This window comes from Leishmania martiniquensis, chromosome 30, assembly GCF_017916325.1.
Source record: "Leishmania martiniquensis isolate LSCM1 chromosome 30, whole genome shotgun sequence".
Lineage (NCBI taxonomy): Eukaryota > Euglenozoa > Kinetoplastea > Trypanosomatida > Trypanosomatidae > Leishmania > Leishmania martiniquensis.
This window is the reverse complement of record NC_090165.1, coordinates 619,374-638,297: the sequence shown is the minus strand read 5'-3', so window position 1 is coordinate 638,297 and position 18,924 is coordinate 619,374. Positions and strand designations below refer to the sequence as shown.

General features: G+C 62.0%; 1 protein-coding gene across 1 annotated transcript; it reads right to left on the bottom strand.

The window, feature by feature from the left end:
* Window positions 1–1,472: 1,472 nt before the first annotated feature.
* LSCM1_03798 (uncharacterized protein) lies at window positions 1,473–18,218 on the bottom strand (the record flags this gene model as incomplete). The annotated part of the gene is made up of 1 exon (XM_067321331.1): window positions 1,473–18,218. The coding sequence occupies one exon, from the start codon at window positions 18,216–18,218 to the stop codon at window positions 1,473–1,475; it is 16,746 nt and encodes a 5,581-aa protein (XP_067176699.1).
* Window positions 18,219–18,924: the final 706 nt, after the last annotated feature.

Sequence of the window (18,924 nt, the reverse complement as noted above, 5' to 3'; positions counted from 1 at the left end):
CATGGGTGGAGGGTAGGGGAGGAGCAGGAAGGAGGGGTCAGCAGCGCCTTCCGCGGTGCGCCACGCATGTTCGCCAAGCAACGCCTCACCGTTCCACCCTTCCAGGGTGCCAACCAGTAGCTGATACCCGCTCTGCGCACCCCGCAGCTCCACCCCAAGCCTGCTGAGCAGGGCGGTGAAAGTCTAACACATTGACGCTCTTTTTTCTTTGGGAGATCCCTGTTCCATCTCTGCCCACACCAGAAAGAAAAGCACTGGATACATGCCCACACACACAGGTGTGTATGTGTGTGTGTGAGAGAGAGAGGGGGGAAGACAGTGATCCATAATGCATCGAAAGAAGAGAGGCAGCCTTCCTCTCACGGCATCGGGTGTGTCACCCTCCTTCCGGTCACCTGCGCGCCCCTCCCCCCACCCACCCTCCCGCAACACACACACTGCGCCTTCATACATCCACGCCACCTATACATCAGGGAGTGACACATAACGCACGCCAAGCGTGAGAACAAAGGAAAAAAATACAACGCAAAAAAAGGGGGCGCTCGTCAGTGGCACGGCGGTACCCAACGGCACACATGCAGAGAGGGAGCAAACGCGAAACAAAAAAAAAGAAAGGGAGGGAGAGGGCCAGAGAGACGAGAGCGACCAGCACCCACCCTGCGAAGTGCAGAGAACCGAGAGAGGCAGGGGCGCGCACTAGCCTTGGGGCGTGCGTGTAAGTGTAGAGATTTGGGTAGGGGGTGGGCGGGTGATTCCATCAGCAAAGGGATAAACACAAGGCAAGGGTCCACGGCTGCGGAAAGGCGAAGAGGCGATCAGTCGCAGCACAACGGCATGGAGGCTCTCCTCCACTCCTTCCAAACGCATGTCGAGAGAAACCATGAAGTACACGCGCATGAGCACGTGCACATACACACACACACACGAGAATCAAACGTGTGTGTTGCTCAGGATAAGTGAAAAGGTGCACAAGTAAGACAGATGATAGGGGAGAGTGAAGGGCAGCAAGCGAATCAGGCAACCTGTGACGTCGCGAGGCGTGGCCCCACCTCTAAACTTCACCGCCCGACTGGATTCTCTTGCCAAACCCCAAGTTCACCCCTACCCTCAATGCAACGGCGATCGCGCCTTCTTGTGATTTTCAAGTGAATCTGTCCTCTCTGTCAACGTCAGCACGCACACTTAACTCACCCCTCCTATTATCCCCCCTCTACACCATTGACGGCGCCAGCGCCCGCTAGAGAGCTCAGGGCGCACCGGGCAAGAGAACTGCCAACATGAGGCCCGTCAAGAATAAAACACGACGGACTAGAAGCCATAGGTACACAAGAGGCAGAGCAGCATAGCAGCGGAAGAGGACGGGAAGCGGAGAGGCCCACCGCTCCCATCATACACCGCATACACCCCCTCCCTTTGTCGGCAGAGAGCAGGAAAGACGGCGCTCTGCGTACGGAAAGCCTTGACGTCGGCCCTCACCGCTTGGCCTTGGGCTGCTTCAAGGCACCACCGCGGTCACTAGCGTTGGTTGCCTCCACGTAGTACACCCACTGTATTGGTTGCTGTGGTTGGTTCGGAGCCTGCTTGGCAGGCGGCACGCACGAAATGATGATGCGACCTCGCGCCACCTCAACATCATCTTCTGGCTTGCATTGAATCGTGACGTTCGCCGTCTTGCGCGCCGCGATCGTCTCCGCCTTGCGCGAGGGCGCGAAGGACGGCGAATCCGACAGCACTGTGATCGTGACAGAATCACCAAACACGTTCTTGAAGGGAAGCTGCAGATTTTGGCCGGCGTGGCTCACAAAGGGGCCCTGGCGCTCTGGCAACGTGCAGGTCGCCACGATCGGGAACGTGTACGTACCGGCGACCGGGGAGACGAACTCGATGGTCTCCGTTGCCTCGCCGAGCTCGGAGGGTTCATAGCTGAACTCGACCGCCACCTCCTGCCCTCTGGAAAGCTGTGATCCAGATGTGGCTGGTGGCGGCGGCGGGCAGGCGCTCACCCTTACCACCGACCCTTGGCCGCCGCCGCCGCTAGCGCCGACTCGCGTGAACGTTGCCGCGCCTTTCCCTAGCGCCTCGCCACCGACGCGGATCGAAAACTCCGTGTTTGTCTTGGAGTAGTGTGTGAAGTGTAAGGCAAAGTTTGTGTGCTGTCCCAGAGGGCAAACCAAGCGGGTCGTTCGCTCTGGCGCCGCAGTGCTGCACGTGGTCAAAAGTCGGAAGATGAAAACGGCGGTGGTGCCCAGTTCAGCAGATGTCATGGTGCACCGCAGCGTCATGGGCGGCTTCGCAATAAGAGGGAAGAACTGCACCAGCGCCTGCGCGTGACTGTGCGCTGGCACGGCGACAGTTGACGGGAACGCGAGCGCTTCTGAGGCTGTGTTCGCCGCGGCGGCAGCAGCGGCGGTTGTCGATGCAGTGCCGTTCAAAGCACCCATGTCCAGCTTGAAGACGACCGGCTTGGAGAGCGGGTTGGTCAGCGGAATTGGGAAGCCGGCCACCTCGCGGATGCCCGCGCGCAGATCAACAGTCGTCGGCGCCGAAACCTGCGCAGGCCGTACGCAGATGACGAACTCGTAGAACTGCACAGTGCCCATGGACGCGGCGCCACTTGGCTTATCAAGGGGCACAAATTGCACTGTTCCCTTGTAGACACCCTCGCGCAAAGGAGTGACCTTTAGCACCGACTCGCGAGAGGTGCCAGGAGGGAGCTCCATCACGTTCTGTGCCTGGGAAGCCGTCGCTGCAGTTGTACCTCGGCTTTTCGGCCGGCCGAAGCGCGCGCTAGCGCTTCCCTTTAGGTCACCACCGCCCACATCGCCGTCCTCCACACGGACCAGGTTAGAAATCGGCTCAGACGGCTGGCCAGATTCATCGTCGGTCGTTCGAGTTGCTGAGTTCCACTCCACCTCGCGGCGGAAGCGGGCCGTCTCCGTCGTGGACCAGTTTCGAACCTGGAAGTAGAGCGGCAGGGTAACCTGCACGACTGTGTCGTACTCCTGCACGGGGCCGGCCGACCCCGCCGCTTCAGCGGTGCCCTCCAGCGCCACACAACGCCCAGTGCCGTCAGGAAGAGGGATGAAGAGGGTCGCTTTGTCTTTCGATGACGACTCAGCGGTCGCCGCGTCGTCCGACGTGCTGCTGCCAGATTTGCCAGCCCCTGCTGCCGGTGCTGAGTTGACTGTTGGCCTCACCGGCTTATACGTAACGTTCAGCATCGTTGTTGCCTTCGGCTTCAGAGTGAGATGGGTCGGGCATGCCCAGAGCATGCTGTCGAGCACCGGTTCCGTCGTCCAGGGGTCCTCTAACGGGTTGTACAACTCGATCTGCTTCACGTCCGTCTCGTGCGCTCGACATGCAAAGGTCACTGTATCCGTCGCTGCTGGTCGAGTGACGCAGTTGGACTCGATCGTGAGCGCAAGAGAAGCCGAGCTGTCTAGCTCCAGGGTCAGAACCTGCTGCAACGGCGCCGACGACGCTGTTGCTCCCGCTGCCTTGACGCTGCCCTTGTTTGACAGGCTCGGCGTGTACCGCAGCTCACAGCTCAGTTCCGTGTGGGCCCTGATGTAGCCAGAGGACGGGAAGATGCTCCACTCACCTGATGGTCGCAGCTTCTGCAGGCTGCTCGCCCACGAGAACCGTTGCGAGATGTCGCCGCTATTGAGTATGCACACTCGCCGCGTCGCCGAGGCGCCGACGACGACATCACGAAACAAAAGCAATGGCGTGTCGAGGTGCACCTCCGCATCGGCGCAAGATCCGCTCACGGACACGAACGGTACCTCCACCCCACAGACAAGCATCTTTACCTCTCTGCTGAACTCCCCCATGCGTTGTTTCGGCGCGAACGACAACACCACCGTCGCACTCTCCTTCGGCTTCAGTGTCATCGCGAGCGAGCTCGCAGAGGGTGACGCCGCCGTCTGCCCCGGCAGAGAGATGGCGAACCCTTTCTGCCGAAGGTCGTCGTCGATGGCCTGTGTAAAGGATACCGGCGTGGGAATTTTGCTCAGACACGTCAGCTTCACCTCTGTCTGCTGATTCTCGCCGATGCGAGCGACGCCGAACTTGGCGAACGGATTGACCACCTCGACACGCGGCACGACGCCCTCGCCAGTGAGTGGAATGAAAACGGTGTGCAGGGCGTTGAAGGAGAGGCGCAAGTTGTCCTCGTACTGCCGAACCTCTGGGGGCACAAAGGTCAGCCGCAGACGAGCCGACTCCCTGGGGCGCACCACAAGCGCTGTGCTGTCCAGGCGGCACCACGTGTTCTGCGCAGACATGCTGCAATCAACGGAGACCACTTCCGACTCGAGGTTTGTGAGTTGCAGCACCGCCACAGCAGCGCCAGACGCCGTCGTTGAGGTGGAGCCCCACAGCGTCGAGGCGCGCACGTCTGGCGCTGTCGTCGCCAGTCCGTTGTTGTAGGCGGAGATGAATCGGGGCCCAAAGTCATGGTGATCAAAGCTGAGCTGTAGACGAGGCAGGTAGGCCGTCGCTCTGATGCCCACCTTGTAGGCGACCTTTCCCTCGATGCGGAAAAGGAGGCGGCACTGCCTCAGCGTCTCCTCGCACGTCGGGTGGTACCTGAACACAATCACCCCCGTCTGCTTCGGGGCGACCTCGCCCTCCATCCCCTCCAGACTAACAGAGGCGTTCTCTGGTGCCTCCACGCTGTAATAGAACGAGTAGGTGCCAGTGTTGCGCAGGGCAAAGCGGCGCACGATCGTCGAGTTCACCTGAACGCGATCCAGGTTCAGCAACAGCGGTTGACCGCGCACCACCGGCATCGGCTGCGCACCGTCCTCGAACGGCTCCATCTGCAGCGAGTCGTGTACGCTGACGCCGGTGCCTTTGACATTGATCGAGAGAGGCACGCTCGACCGCTTCACCAAGCATCGGAGCGGCACATTGTACTCCACCTCGTCTTGTGGCGAGAACGTCACAGTGACGGAGAGCCGCTCGTACGGGGCGATAGCCCCACGAAGAGGCCTGACGGATAGAAACGATGACGTCCCGCCCATCGACAGCTTATCCCATGAGAAAGTGTAGGGAACGTCGTCACAGTTTTCCAAGACAACGGCCCGCTCGAGTTGGGTGCCAACCTGCACGTGTCCAAATACCACCTTGCTCGCATGGAAGTAGACGTTCGGCTCGACCGCAGTGCCGACCAGAACGAATGGAATCGCGGCACGGCCAGGGATCTGAAATGACCAGGCCGACTCCCGCACGCCCAAGGCGTCCGCGAAAAACTCAAAGATCGCTTCCGCCTGTCGCCCAGCGGCGATGACGCCCATCGGCGTCAGGCAGCGAAATGGCGACACGGTGCCGCCGCCGAAGCCACTGCCGCCGTCGCCGCTGCCGCTCGCTCTGCGCCTCATGCCCTCCTCTACCCACTCGTAACTATACGCCGTCGCTGTCGGGTTCACTACGGGGAACTTGACTGTGGCCGTTGTGTGCAGTCCGCGAGCGAGGAACTGTACAACAACCCTCTCCTGGCCCTGGCTCGCCGCATCGCCGCTGCTTGCTATCGAGCCCACGTCCGGGTACGTCGCAGGAGGGATATCGAAGTGGACGAGCGGGCACTCTGCTACACCTTGCACCGGTACACGCACCTCTGCGGGATCGCTGTATGGCATCGATAGAATCAATTCCGCCGTGGCAAGCCCAACAGCACGAGGGGTAAACTCGACGTTGAGGTCGAGGTGGCTTCCAGGCGGCACAGCGCTCGCGGAACTAGACGCCGGCGACGGCACGACGGAAAAGTCGGCGGCTGGGGCGGTGTAGCCAGGTAGGTCGCTCAACGCCCCAGTGTCACCCTCTAGGGCAGGACCCCAAAGAGAAGCTCGAGAAGCCCCACCGGCCGCCGTCGCTATACTGCCGCCTCTTCGAGCGTGTGGCGACCTCGAATCCTGCTTTGAAGAGGCTTGCGCGGCGGCCCCACCCTCCTCGCCGGAGGTCGCGATGCTGTACGTGAGGGGCAGTCCTACGGTGCCCGTGTTGGACACCCGAACCATCGCCACACGTTTCTGCATGAGGTAGGTGTGCTCGAAGGAGATCGCTTTCAGGTCTGTCACCGCACCGGCTGCCGCGTCGACCAGCTCGCACTTGTACGTTGGCACGCTGCAGTGACACCCCAGCGTGAGAGGTTGCGTCACGGTAACGGCGTCGACAACGGTGTATGGCGGCTCTGGAAGCGGCTCCATGACCTGCTTCAAGTTGCGGCGGCCAACCATGGAGGCGGCGGTGGACAGAAAAGCGGCAGCCACGGCTGCTGAGTGTGCCCCGGCGGCGGAGGTGCTCGTGACGGTGTCATCCTCGCGCAGGACCCACTTTGGGGTCTGCATCGAGTTGTCCCACTCTGTGATGGCGGCGTTTGTTGCCCCAGAGACGGGGTTCGCAGCGCCGCCAGCACTGCCAGACGCAGCGTCAGCGCCAACCATGCTGGGATGCCCAAGTCCCCCACCCAGCGCATTTGTGAGCAGTTGAATGGACTGCACAAGAATGGCACAACGCGCGACTTGGTGGAGGTTCTGCGAGTCGTTGCGCATCACCGCCGTGATCTGCCGCGTGGCGCCGGCGCTGAGGTGGCCGACGGAGGGTACCATCAGAACCACAGGCTCCGCGTACTGCCACTCGTAGCGCACCAGCGAATCTGTGTTATTGCGCACCGTAAAGGTGCAGCTCTTTTCGACACCAACCCAGCAGTCCCCAACGTCGTAGAAGTCTGAACTGGACGGGTCGATGCCCTCAAAGGAGATCGGGCTGTCGAAGCTGCGGGAGAGGATGTACACCTCCTTCTCCTCAAATGGGTTGTCTCGTAGCACCACGCGCATCCGCGTCATGGTTGCCTCCACCTGCGTTGGCGCATACGTAAGCTCAACGGACTCGGACTGGCCAGCAGGCACAAACAGCTCGACGCTATGCCGCATCGAGGCAGCGCGCTGCTTTTTGACCACCTTGCCACAGACCCTGCCACCAGCTCCACCAACAGTGCTCACGGTCAAGACGGGGTTCGGTCCACCGTTGCCCTCCACACCGGGCGCCAGAAGCTCGAGGTGCACCTCCGCCGTCACGCACCCCGTATTTCGGAGTGTGAAACTGCGCGATGAGATGGCGCCGACTCGTGTCAAGGGAAGCTCCAGCACCTCCGTGGTGCCGACACTGCCTGAGTAGCCTTCGGCGTGCCCATTCCGCAACGGAGAGCTGATGCATGCAGCGCCGCCGCCGCCGCGTCGCGGGGCTCGCTTGCGCTCGCTGCCGCTGCTGATGCCGCCAGTTTCTATCCGGCGATGCATCCGCTCGGCGGATCCGCCGCACGGTCCACTTGGCCTTGCACTACTGGAGCCGCACCACGGCACCGCCGACAACGACAGGCGCGGCGGCACTTGAACCTCCACGTTAGGTAAAGTACCTTCGCCGCTCAAGCCAAAGCGCAGCTGCTGGCCAGTCTCCGCTCCATCATCGCTTGAGATGACGGCGCCCTCGACAGTGGCCACAAGCTGGGCTTGAAACCGACGCAGCGAGGTCGCAGTGAAGCCTATGGTAAGGAAACGGCTCTCATAGGGCGGCAAAGCCATCTTGACGAGTGTCGCTCTAGTCTGCCCTGCAGTACCACCGCTACAGTCCAAGCACAAATCAAATGCCTCCGCCCTACCCGCCGTCCCGCCCGCTGCACCGGCACCGCCGCCGCCAACGCCGCCCCCTGTAGTGGGCTTGCTTGCACTGCTTGTGCTGCTCGCGTTTCCGCGGCTTGCGGAAGCGCCACCGCCGGTCGCGCTCACTCCCGTCACAGAGGAACCCTCCAGATAGGCCACGACGGTGCAAGGGAGGGGGCTGCTGTTCGCAATGCGGAAGCGCTCCTCCGTGCGCTGCCCCACAAGAGTAGTACCGAAGGAGAAGATCCGCTCCTCTTTGCTGTATGCGCGGACGCTCTTTGCTAGCTGATCTAGGCGGTAGACAACGCGCTGCTCCTCAAAGATGGTTTCCACGTCGGCGCTGGAGGTGAGATCGGCGGCGATCGACGGCACTGCCGGATAGGCGGATACCTCGACCGGCGTGCCGTAGCGCTCCAGCTCGGGTCCACTCTGCTCGACTCGCACACCGATTGTTTCATGGCTGCGATGCTGCTTCGCGGGGATGGTCGAAACGGTGATCGTTTGCGCGCCGCCGACCGGGATGACGCCGCGACATGGGCAGCACGTGAATGCGCCAATAGAGATATCCAACTCGCTCCCCTTCGCAGCCTTTGAAGACCTCTGGGAGATGGCGGAGAGCGCCTGCGCGGCAGTTGCGGCGGCAGCAGCACCTCGTGAAGGAGACACGTCGACCACTTTCGCCACTGCTGTCTCGGTCTCGACGCCCCCGGCAGCCGTGCTAGCAGCAGCATCGCGGTAGTTGAAGAGCGAGTACTCGAGGGGGAACACCCCTGTGTTGCGTAGTTCGAATGAGCTCTGCCGCATCTGACCGATGAGGCAGGAGCCAAAGTTCACACTTGGTGGCTGAATCGTATACTTCGTGTACCACGCCTCTCCGGTGACCGGGATGCTCTGCACAGGGTACAGCAGCTCGTTCTTCTCCACGTCAAAGAACGCCACCTCGATCATGGACAGCTTCGCCGGCAGCTCGCCCTCCTTCTCCAGGTGCGCCACAACATCCACGTTGACGATGGCCGCATCCTTGAAGCCGACAATGCCCCGCAGCGTGCCGGACGAGCTGGAGAGCTTCACCGACCTCTGCAGCCGCTTTGGCAGCTTCAGCTGATAGCCCACCTCGTACGGACTCTTATTGAGGATACGAACCGTCTCGTGCTTCTCCTCCCCGACGTGCAGCACACCGAGATGAATCTCGCGTGTCCACTCCAGCACCACGTCGTAGCCCTCCGCCCTGATGATGGCCGGCACCGACTCGTACACGATTTGTTGAGGGTGGCCCGGATATGAGACCATAAATAGCACGTTGCGCGTGTAGAGGCACGGGTGGGTTGGCGCGAAGGTCATCTTCAGTGTGTAGGTGCCGCCTTCCTTAATGACGCCCTCCATCGCGGAGCACTGGAGCTCGGCCGGCCACTGGGCCGCTACGGCTGCGCTGGATGCAGCACCCCCTCCTCCTCCACCGCCACCACCACCACCCGCGGCGCTCCGTGTTGTGGAGCCATCTACAACGGGCACCAGCTTCCACTGAAGCGGCAGCAGCCCTTCGTTCGCGAGCAAAAAGGACCTTTCCACACTTCGATTCAGCACGAGCCGCCCAAAGTTCACCTCCAGATCCTTGCACCCATTCACCGTCAGCGTCGGCCGCGCCCCTGTGCACGTCACCTTCGTCTTCCAAGGCAGCGGGTTCTCCTTGATGCACGCGAGCAGCGTGTTGGTAAAGCTGCCGACCTTCTCTGGCGTCGCACGCAGGCTGACCTGCTGCGAGGTGCCAGGCTTCAGCACGAAGCTCGTCGGTGCCACCGTGAATGTCTTCTCTTTCTCGTTGAGAAACGACAGCGTCACCTCCGCCTCGCTTGCCTCGCGGTTCACAAACGTCAGCGTTTCCTCACCCAAGGTGCTCTCGAGATGGGCGGGCTGCGGTTTGTTGCTGGTGTGACCGTGGTTGCTGCCACCCAAGCTACTGCTGCGGCCCGACCCTACCGTCGATGCGGGCAAGCCCATGGCTTTCTCGTTACTGCGGCGGCGCCCCTTCGGCACCGGCGGTGGTGGTATAAGCAGCGGCCCAAAGTCGAAAAGCTTCTTGGAGGCAACGTAGGCCTTCGGCACCCGTTGGCTGGACTCGGCTCCGCCGTTGACTAACGCGCTGCGGGGCACGATGAGGGGGAAGATGTCCTTGGGGTCTCGGCTGATGTCGGGGAGGGCCACCAGGGCGGACACTGTGAGGCGCAGCTTCTGCAGGGTGCCAACCACGCCAAAGAGACACGTTTCCGTGTAGGGGCCGACGTGATCGCCGCAGAACTCAAGCGTCAGCGTGACGGACGACCGTGGCGGTAACCACCAGCGCGTGCACTCCTCCTCCTGAGAGACGACCGCAGGGACCGACTTGCTGTGGATGCCGCCCTTCTTGGCGGGAATGACTTCGCGCTCCAGCGTTGAGAAGAAGTGCACGTAACGGGCGACCGTCGCCGATGCTTCGAATTCGGGACGGAGCGGGTCCGTGGCGAGGCGCGGCCCAGCAGCCTCAATCAGCGCGTGGGCCTCACCTGCGCCCGCGACCGCTGCGACCGCTGCCGTTGCCTTGGCTGCAACCGCCTCCTCTGCTGGCAGCGGCTGTCCCATCGCGCTGGCAACCCCGCGCTCCGTGTCGATGGCTGTGTCGACCCACGAGCGCAGACGGCTCTCGTTCAGATAAAACCCGTTGACGATCTCGCTCGCCATCGCCGCTGCATCTGAAGGTGCGTCCTGGGCTGCTGCGATCGCTGGCATGGCAGAAGAAGCGGCAGTCGTGCCAGTTTCCTCCTGAAGGCTAGAGGGCAGTTGTCCTTCACCGGAGACGTTGCAAGACGATGCGGCGAGGGCCGCTGATGCCGGAAACGGAGACAAGGTCGGCAGCACAGGCGTCGCTGTTGAGGCGGTGCCCACGCCTGCACTCGTTGCGAAGGCCCTCTGGGCCAGCCGCCACTCAACCAGCTCTGAAACTTCTCGTGGAGTCTCTGTTTCTGAAGCGACACGAATGACAGCGGCCCAGCGGTTCGCCCTCTCCTGTGCCGCCGCCGCCGCTGCCGCGGCGGCACCCTTTAGTTGTGGGGTGGTGACTCTCGTATTCGCAGTCGTCGCGCCAGCGGCACACCCTTCCTCGCCCTCGAGCCTTGGCGGCTCGCCGTACTTGCCAAGAAAGCGCGTGTACCACTCACGGAACTGCATGGCAGCGTCCAGCTCAGCCCATTTGGGCTCCTGCAGCTTCTTGGCTGCCTCCGCCGCTAAAGCGATAGCGCGGCCAGCGCCGCCTGCGGCTCTCCCTTTGCGCCCTGACCTCATCGACGCATCGAGTGATGCAGACTGCTGCTGCCCATCTAGCCGCGCCTGAGCGAACGTTTCCTCCACCTCTTGCTGAACTGTCTTGCGGGGCAACTGCGCCATGTAGTCTCGCTTGAGCTGCTGGGCATCTTTCAAATCTCGACGACAGTCATTGAAATGCTTCAGGCGGCGCGTGTAGTGATCGCGGGCCTCCTTGTCGAGAGCCTCGAATTCCCCCTCGCTCAGCAAGGTGAGGGACGCTGCCGTCACCCGCGCCTCGTGGTGTGACTCCAGCGCCTCAGCTCTTCGCACCCCAGACATCGGGTCGCTGACAGCCAAAGACACGATCTGTAGAGGGATGCGCAGGGCGTCGCAGGTCTCGCGAATCAGCTCAAAGAGTCGCCACGGGTTTTGGAGTACGCCGCAGTTCAGCCCGTCGAACAAAAGCCGAAGCGGCCGCGGCTTTGACGCAGCTGCGCCGCCATTCCCATCAAGAGGAGCTGCACCAGTTGTCGAGGAGGCGGCATGGCCAGCGATGCAGCGACTCAGGTGTTGCTGAACAACGTCACGCACGAGCTTGGGGGCACACGCAACGTAGGACGCAAGCAGCACGTCGCTGGTGGCGTTGGCACCATCAGCCCTCGCGGAGGGCGCGGGCTCGGGTGCGATGCCCGCTACGTGAGAAAGGAGGAACCGAGCCACCGCCCCATTTGCTGAGTCATCGCAATCGGCCTCACGCCGGACGAGCTCATCCACGTCGACGAGGACCACACTGCCCGCCTCCGCCCGCTGCGTCATATGTCGTGCCAGAGCCGTCTTGCCACTGCGGGGAGGGCCGACGAGGAGCACGACGCTTGAGCTCGGCACGCTCACCGCAGCAGCTCCGTCGGCAGCTCCCTGATGCTCTGCAATGCCGTCGACCGCAGCGGATCCGTCGCCGAGGCCCTTCTCCATCCCGCCGGATGCATCCGCAGCTGATTGACGCCGGCTCTTGTCCCTTCCGCGCCGCCCGCCTTTAGAACTGAAGCTGGAGGCGCGGGACGCGGCAGAGGTCGATTGCCTCCGCGACGCTTTCCCACCCTTGACAACCGCAGGCAGCGCGCTCTCCAGTGCCGCCTCAGAGGCTGCCAACACAGCTGCCGACGGTGACTCCTTCAGAGACTCGGAGGCGGCATGCAGGCGGTTAAAGATGGACTCTAGTAGAGCATCTGGGAGATTATCGCCTGCCTCAAGGCTCGGCAAGACTAGCTCGTGATTCGGGCTCATCTCCAGCGCGCGTCGTAGCAGCTTTACCTCCTGAATGTGCTGCGTGTCGAGGCCCAGGCTGAACACCTCCACGGGGTGCTCCTCGTTGTTTGTCAGCGTCACCGACTCGTGTATCACCTGGTGCGGGCGGGCCACCGGCAGCGAAAGCTGCGTTGTGGATAAACTGATGTCGTGCTGAAAGGAGGTGCCGCTGAGCTTTACGGTGAGAACACTTTCGGCCGGCCCCCTGCCACAGCGAAAGCGTAGCGTGGCCGTGGCTGCGCCGCTGCTGCCCTCGGCAGGCATGGCGCTAGGGGCAAAGTAGACGTCGATCGCGGTAGTGCCAGACGCCGCGACGACGCCGTGATCCTCCTTCACCCAAAACTGGGACGTCCGTGCAGTCCGCTGAGGGCGTATACTGTCCAGCCGCTCGGTGGCGGCGGGGCCAGTGAGCGAGAGGCTCTGCCCGCCGCGCACCAACCGTCGCTCAGGAAACATGGACGTCGAGTTATCGGACGGCGTCTCCGCCTTACATGTGATGCGCCACGGGCACGATACGGCCTCCGGATTGATCAGGAGCAGCGGCAGTACCTTGACTTCGCCCAGGAGCACCGGCCCGAATTTCACCTCTTTCTCCGCCGCTCGGAGCGAGGGGGTGGCCACATAGCAGTGGCACTCCACCACGATGGCGGGGCCGTGCCTCACGTCGATGGAGAACTCGTAGCGGTTATCTCCGTGGCACACGAGGCTCTCGGGCTTTGTCGCGTCCATCACCAGCGCCAGCGACACCGTCTCCAGCGGACCCACCTTTATTCCCTTCACAGGATCCACCGAGACGGGCAGGTGCTCAAGCTCCTTGCTATCCACCATGGCACTCACTCCCTCCGTCGCCGACGGGTTCGTCAGCTTCAGCGTCACCTTGCGCACATCATGCCGGGTGAGATGCCCAAAGTCCACAATGTAGCGCGCGAGGACGAGCTTTTCGGTGCCCCCGCCAGCGCCGCTGCTGCCGCTTATAGCCGTTAACGAGGTGCGACGAAGCGCACGTGGTGGCAAAAAGAGCGTGGACCTATCTGCGTCATTGGCACGCATACTGCTGCTGTGCTCGGACGCTTTGGCCTCCCCCACGGCGCGACAGAACGCTAGCCGCTCCGCCTCCAGCGTCGCCCATTCTCGTTGCACCACTGGCGGCATTGTCAGCGTCTTAGCAGGCGACGTACCGGCTGCTGCTGTGGGGGCCGTCGGCAGCACAGCCACTGTTCGAGATGCGTACACACTGCGCGTCTGTGGCGACGCCGACGACTGCGACTCGACGTACTGCAGCGCCTCGATAAAGGCACGAAACGGTGCACGGGACACAACTACGTCGTTCTCTATGGCCGGTGTGGTGGGGCTCATGGTAGATATCAACAGCCGGTTCATGTACGCGGAGCCGCGCAGGCGGATCGGCTGCGGATCGAGGTGTCCGATGCGCACCCACAGCGTCTCCTCGAAGGCGTCCGGCACTGTCGGAGTGAATATCACTACCAGTCGTACCTTGTCCCGCAGCACACCAGAAACGGGCGACACGCGCACACACTCTGGGTGGAGCATGCGGCTCAGGTCGACATCCCATGTGACAGGCACGAGCGTGCTATTCGACAACATCACAGACTGCGTGGCAGACTCGTAGTACGGAAGCCGCCCGAAGTTGATCTCCGTTCTGTCGAGGTGCGCCTGAACGACGCTCGAGGCCGCATGCACGTCGATTGTGTAGGTGGGGCCGCCGCGCACGCGGCAAACAGCCGTCGCCAGCGCTGACCCACACACTTCTCCTTGGTACGTCACCTCGATGCTACGCGACTCTCCGGGTTGCAGTATCCCAGTAAAGGGAACAATGTCAAAGCACCTTACCGCGGCCGCGGTGATCTCATCCCCAGCGCTGCTGGCGTGAGACACAACCTTGTCTCCAGCACGCTGCGCCTCCACTGCAGCCACGCCATCCTCCCCGGCCGCCTTTGCAACGGCGCCTGTGCTGTTGCCGCTCCGGGGTCGTAACGCCCACTCGAAGTGCGCTGGCAAGTCTGCAGAGGGGTTCGATAGAAGAATCGTACGCCGCTTCTCCGTGCTGCGCAAGACGACCCCAAATTCTAGAAGCGCCGATGGGCTTATGACCAGCGCAGGGAAGCGCAGTGCCGCACTCAGATTGACGTGTTCCTTGCGCGCGTGATGGGCGAAGCTCAACTGCATCTTCGCCTTCGTTGTGTGCGATGTGAAGTCGCCACGGTAGAGGGGGTTGCAGCGGACACCGACAACGTACGAATCACCAGGAGCAAAGACCAGCGTCGACGGCCCCTCCAGCTCAAAGGGCACACGGCTCTTTGAGGCGGAGGACGTCCCCGCCGGCTGGGTCGACGGCGATGTTGTGGCAACCGCATGACGGATGCGCAGCGACACGACGAGTGTCTTGCTCGTAACATTCTTGATTGTCAGGGACCTGACCAAGGAGGCCGCGCGAGGGGCATCCATTACCTGCAACTCGTCGCGGTTTGCGAAGTCGAAGTGAATGGCGCGAGCGCTGAACAACAGCGTCGGCGTTATGAAGGTTGCGGTGACAGTGCTGCGCATTATCTCCCTGAAGGTGCCAGACTGCTTCAGGGTAAAGGTTTCGGTGCGCACGCCTGCCTCGCCTGACTGTCCGCATATGGTGAACGTCAACGCCCCGCTGCCCGGGATGGAGACGCGCTCAGGCTTGTAGTTGAAAGCAACAGGCGGCTCCCCCTCCTTGACCTTAGCGCTGCGTGTATTCTGCCACTGCACCTCCTGATCACGGCGCCCGTAGTTGTGCAGTGTAATCGTCTCCGACACCACTGCGGTCGTCAATACATCACCGAGCTCGACAACGGCAACCGAGCGCTCCGATACGATGGGGATCCCTTTGCCCGTCACCTTGACCGCCGCCACAAGCTCTCTCTCCGCTGCTCCCGCCGTCTCATCTGCCGCTGTGGCACTGTGCGGCGCCGGTGAGTGGCGCAAGCGCAGCGTGTCGGTAAACGCTATCGCCTCATCTGGCTTTGCCCGGATGAGGACTGTGAGGGTGCTGTGCGGCTCGAGCACCCCGTCGGCCGGCTCCATGGTGAACACGGGCACGCGAGGGAAGGGCAAAGTCGCGAGAGCTGAACCCTCCGCCTCGTCTGCAACACGGGCCGCAGAAATGCTGCCGTAGCGGTCGAACGCGAGCGAGAAGAGCGCCGGCACGGGGCTCGTGTTTTTTAGTGTCAACTCCTTCACAGATTCGCTCAGGACGTCGATGGTGCCAAACTGAAATGTGCTTGGCTGCATCTCCACATGCGGCCCACTTGCCATCGCGCTCACAAGAATCGTCTGCGGCTGCACTCCAGAGACGTCCATGCCCAGCACTCGCAAGGCGATGGAGAAGTGTAGCTTGCCGGGTCGTAGCGCTGTCACGGTCACAGGCATCTGCACCGTCTCGTGCGGTAAGATCCAGTGAGCTTCATGGCCGGGCTCCGTCGGCACTGGCAGCTCGACCTTCACGACGTCCGACAAAGCGTCGCCGCCCACGAGCGACAACTCAAACATGCCAGTCAGAGCTGAGTCGTTCAGCACCATCATATTCAGCGTCGCGGGGTACCCGACAAAGATACCGCCAAAAGCGAGCTCTGTCGTGTTGGAGAGGAGAGGCGGCACCATACAGGTAGCCTTCAGCGGAATTGCGTCCAACACATCACCCACGTCGGCAACCTCGATCAGCACCGCCGTTTCATAGTCGCCAACGGTACGTGAGTGGAGCGTGATCGTCACAGTTTGCGTCTCCATCGGCGCGATGGCGCCGGTCGAAGGAGAAATCGTCAAGTCGTCTGCGTAGTTACACTCGTCTGGCAAGCGCAGAGCATAGTGCATTGGAATGGGGCTCGTGTTCGAAATCTCAATCGTGCGCGCGTGTGTCAAGTTGTACGAGACATTTCCAAAGTCCAGTTCCTCCACGCTGCAGTGGAAATGCGGGCCCAGCACCCGTCCCTTTATCAGCAGTGGCACTTCCTCCACCGCCCCCTCCATGTGCACGCGAAACACCTCCGCGAAGCAGCCGATGATGTCTGACTGGAGCTGAATGCGCAGCTTGACAACCTCGCCAGGACCGAGCGTGCCGTGGGACGGGATGAACCGAAACTTGCCGGAGAAGTCCACCAGTGCTCTTGAGGCATCTGACTCCGCCGCGTTCACCGCGGTGGCGCTCGCTGCCCGAACTGGCAATGGCGGCATGATTACATACCGGCACTCAATAGGCGAAATGTTCTCCATGCCCACTTCATACTCGTGCAGCGCGTTCAAATAGACGTCACCGATCTCGAGCCGTCTATGCTCGAGGATACACTGCGGGCCAAGACCGTGGCCACGCATAGTGAGAGGGAGACGGTTTACCAGACCAGTCACGTCTAGAAACGCCATAGACTCATACAGGACGGCGACGTGAGGGTTGAATGTGATGGTGAACTCGCGAGCACCGCGGCCGTAAAGCACGCCCGACAGCGGCTCAATGCAAAACGCCTCATCTCCTGTATAGTCGTCCCATGCCGCGCGGCAGCCCTGAAAGAGCTGATGCGGCGAATGCTGGCTACCGTCGCCGTCGCTGCCGTTGACGGTTGAGGTAAGCTCGCTCTTTTTCTTCGCTGTGTGACTGCCATGCATGCTGCCTACTGTCGTGCCGCCGCCGACCTCGGCGTCGCCACCGGTTGCACGCCCATCATCATCATCGCTGTCGCCCTCACGGCCGCCACGGTACGAACGCTTCCACGCGAAGTGGACCGTATACTCGGAGTCGTTGCGCAGGCGTACCACTGCCTGCCGCTCCGTCGTCACGTAAGTGTCCTTCAGCGTCACCTCCGTCTGCTCCAGCACGATGCCGGTCAGCTCCACCGCCTGCGCCGACAGCTGGACATCCTGAAGTAAGTCTCCCTCAGGGCCCATAAAAAAACGCAACAGAGCCCCGTACGTGCCGGAAGCGGTCACGCCGGTGGGCGGGTGGAAGTGCAGCGTGACGGGGGCCACCGACATTGCCGCTCCATCTCCGCCTCCACAGAGAGGCTCGACAACGCCATAGCTGGGGGTAATGGAGAAGTGCGACGAGAGCGGGTACGATACGTCGTGCGAAAACGCCTCAGGCGCGACTCCACTGACGTCAAACACCATTGCCTGCCACACGCAGCTCTGCTCACTCACGTTCCGAAGGAATAGAGGCGTGCTGCTAGTGCCCTTTAGGGGCGCTTCGCGCAGCAGGAGCTCGGCGGGAAGCTGCAGGTGTCCTCGAACGGCGTAGGCGCGCACTGGAACAATGGCCGATGCGCCGCTCTCTGCTCGCACGACAAGCTGCGTCCTGTAGTCCTCGACGTTGCTCCTAGGGTTGAAGATGAGCGTGTAGATGACCGAGAGACCAGGAGCCACCCTCGACGTTATCCCCGCCCCGCGCGGTGCCGACAACTCAAAACCGGTGCAAGGGCTTGGCCGGTCAACGTGAACGTGTGTGCTCGTCATCGTGTGGTTCTTGAGCTCGAGCGTGGCTGTGTAGGTGTGATTTGCCTCGAAGGAGTCGAAGACGATCTGCGTAGGATTTACATCGAAGGGAAAGTCCGGCGAACGCGCCGACGCTGCGTGGCGGGCCTGCGTTGAAGAGGATGCGGCGAGAGCGGCAGTGCCAGCAGCCGAGCTGCTCGCCTGTCGGTGCGTCGGCGGGACCCGCGCTGTGACACCGCCCTTCGCATGAGCCGACTGATGAAGAGGAAGACCAGACGAGGAGGCGGATCGCTTTATCGGCAAGCTACCACCAGTCGCTATGAAAGATGCCGAGGCACCTTCAGCAGCGGCTGCAACACTGCCGGTCGGCACGGCACCCTTCTCATCCCCAGCACGCGCGGCACGGCCCCCAACGCGCTTTCGCTGTCTTGCGAGCGGCGCATTGGAGGGCCCCGTCACCGCCACATCCGCCGCCTTGCTTCGCTTCATTTCCGGGGAAGACGACAGCATCCCCTTTCAGCGCTCGCCGTGCAACTCACCCACGCCACAGAAAAGAATCAACGAACAGATCGTGCAAGCGCACTGTTCGAAAAAGGGGGAAGGAAGAGAGCAGTCTAAATTCGTGTGCCGAGGAAGGCGAGGGAAAGTGAGCGGATGATGGAGCGGCTGAAGAGATAAAGCGTGGCACGACCACTGAGGTTCGAAGACCTGCGTACGCAAGCACGAGCTCTGTATGTTGCACTCCTTCCTCGCTACTCGCCGCGACTCCGAGAAGTCAAAGAAAAAAATGCGGCGTGACGCAGTTGATCTCAGGTGGGTGTGATGAGACGGCCCGAAACAAAACAGAACAACCACACCGGCACACCCGCGTATGCTCGTGCGCCGCCTCTCTGTCTCACTCTGAGCTCGTCTGCTGTTTCCCCCCCCCCACCTTTTTTGCCGTCGTACTATGTTGCTGGGCTATTGTGAGTTGCCGTATCGCCCATTCGCCACACACAGCGTACTGTACATGCCAGCTGGCGCAGCAGCAGCGGAGAGCCCGAAAACACAAGACTGGGAGGTAGGGAGGAAGGAAGTTAGGGAGGCTGTTGGCAGGAGCGGGCAGCGAACAAGGAGAAAGTAGGTCCTGTCGGCGTCGTCATTCATCAGTGAGTCGCAGCATTGCAACAGAGACGACCAGAGACATAGAGGGCGCTCCTTCAGAGAGGGCTGTACC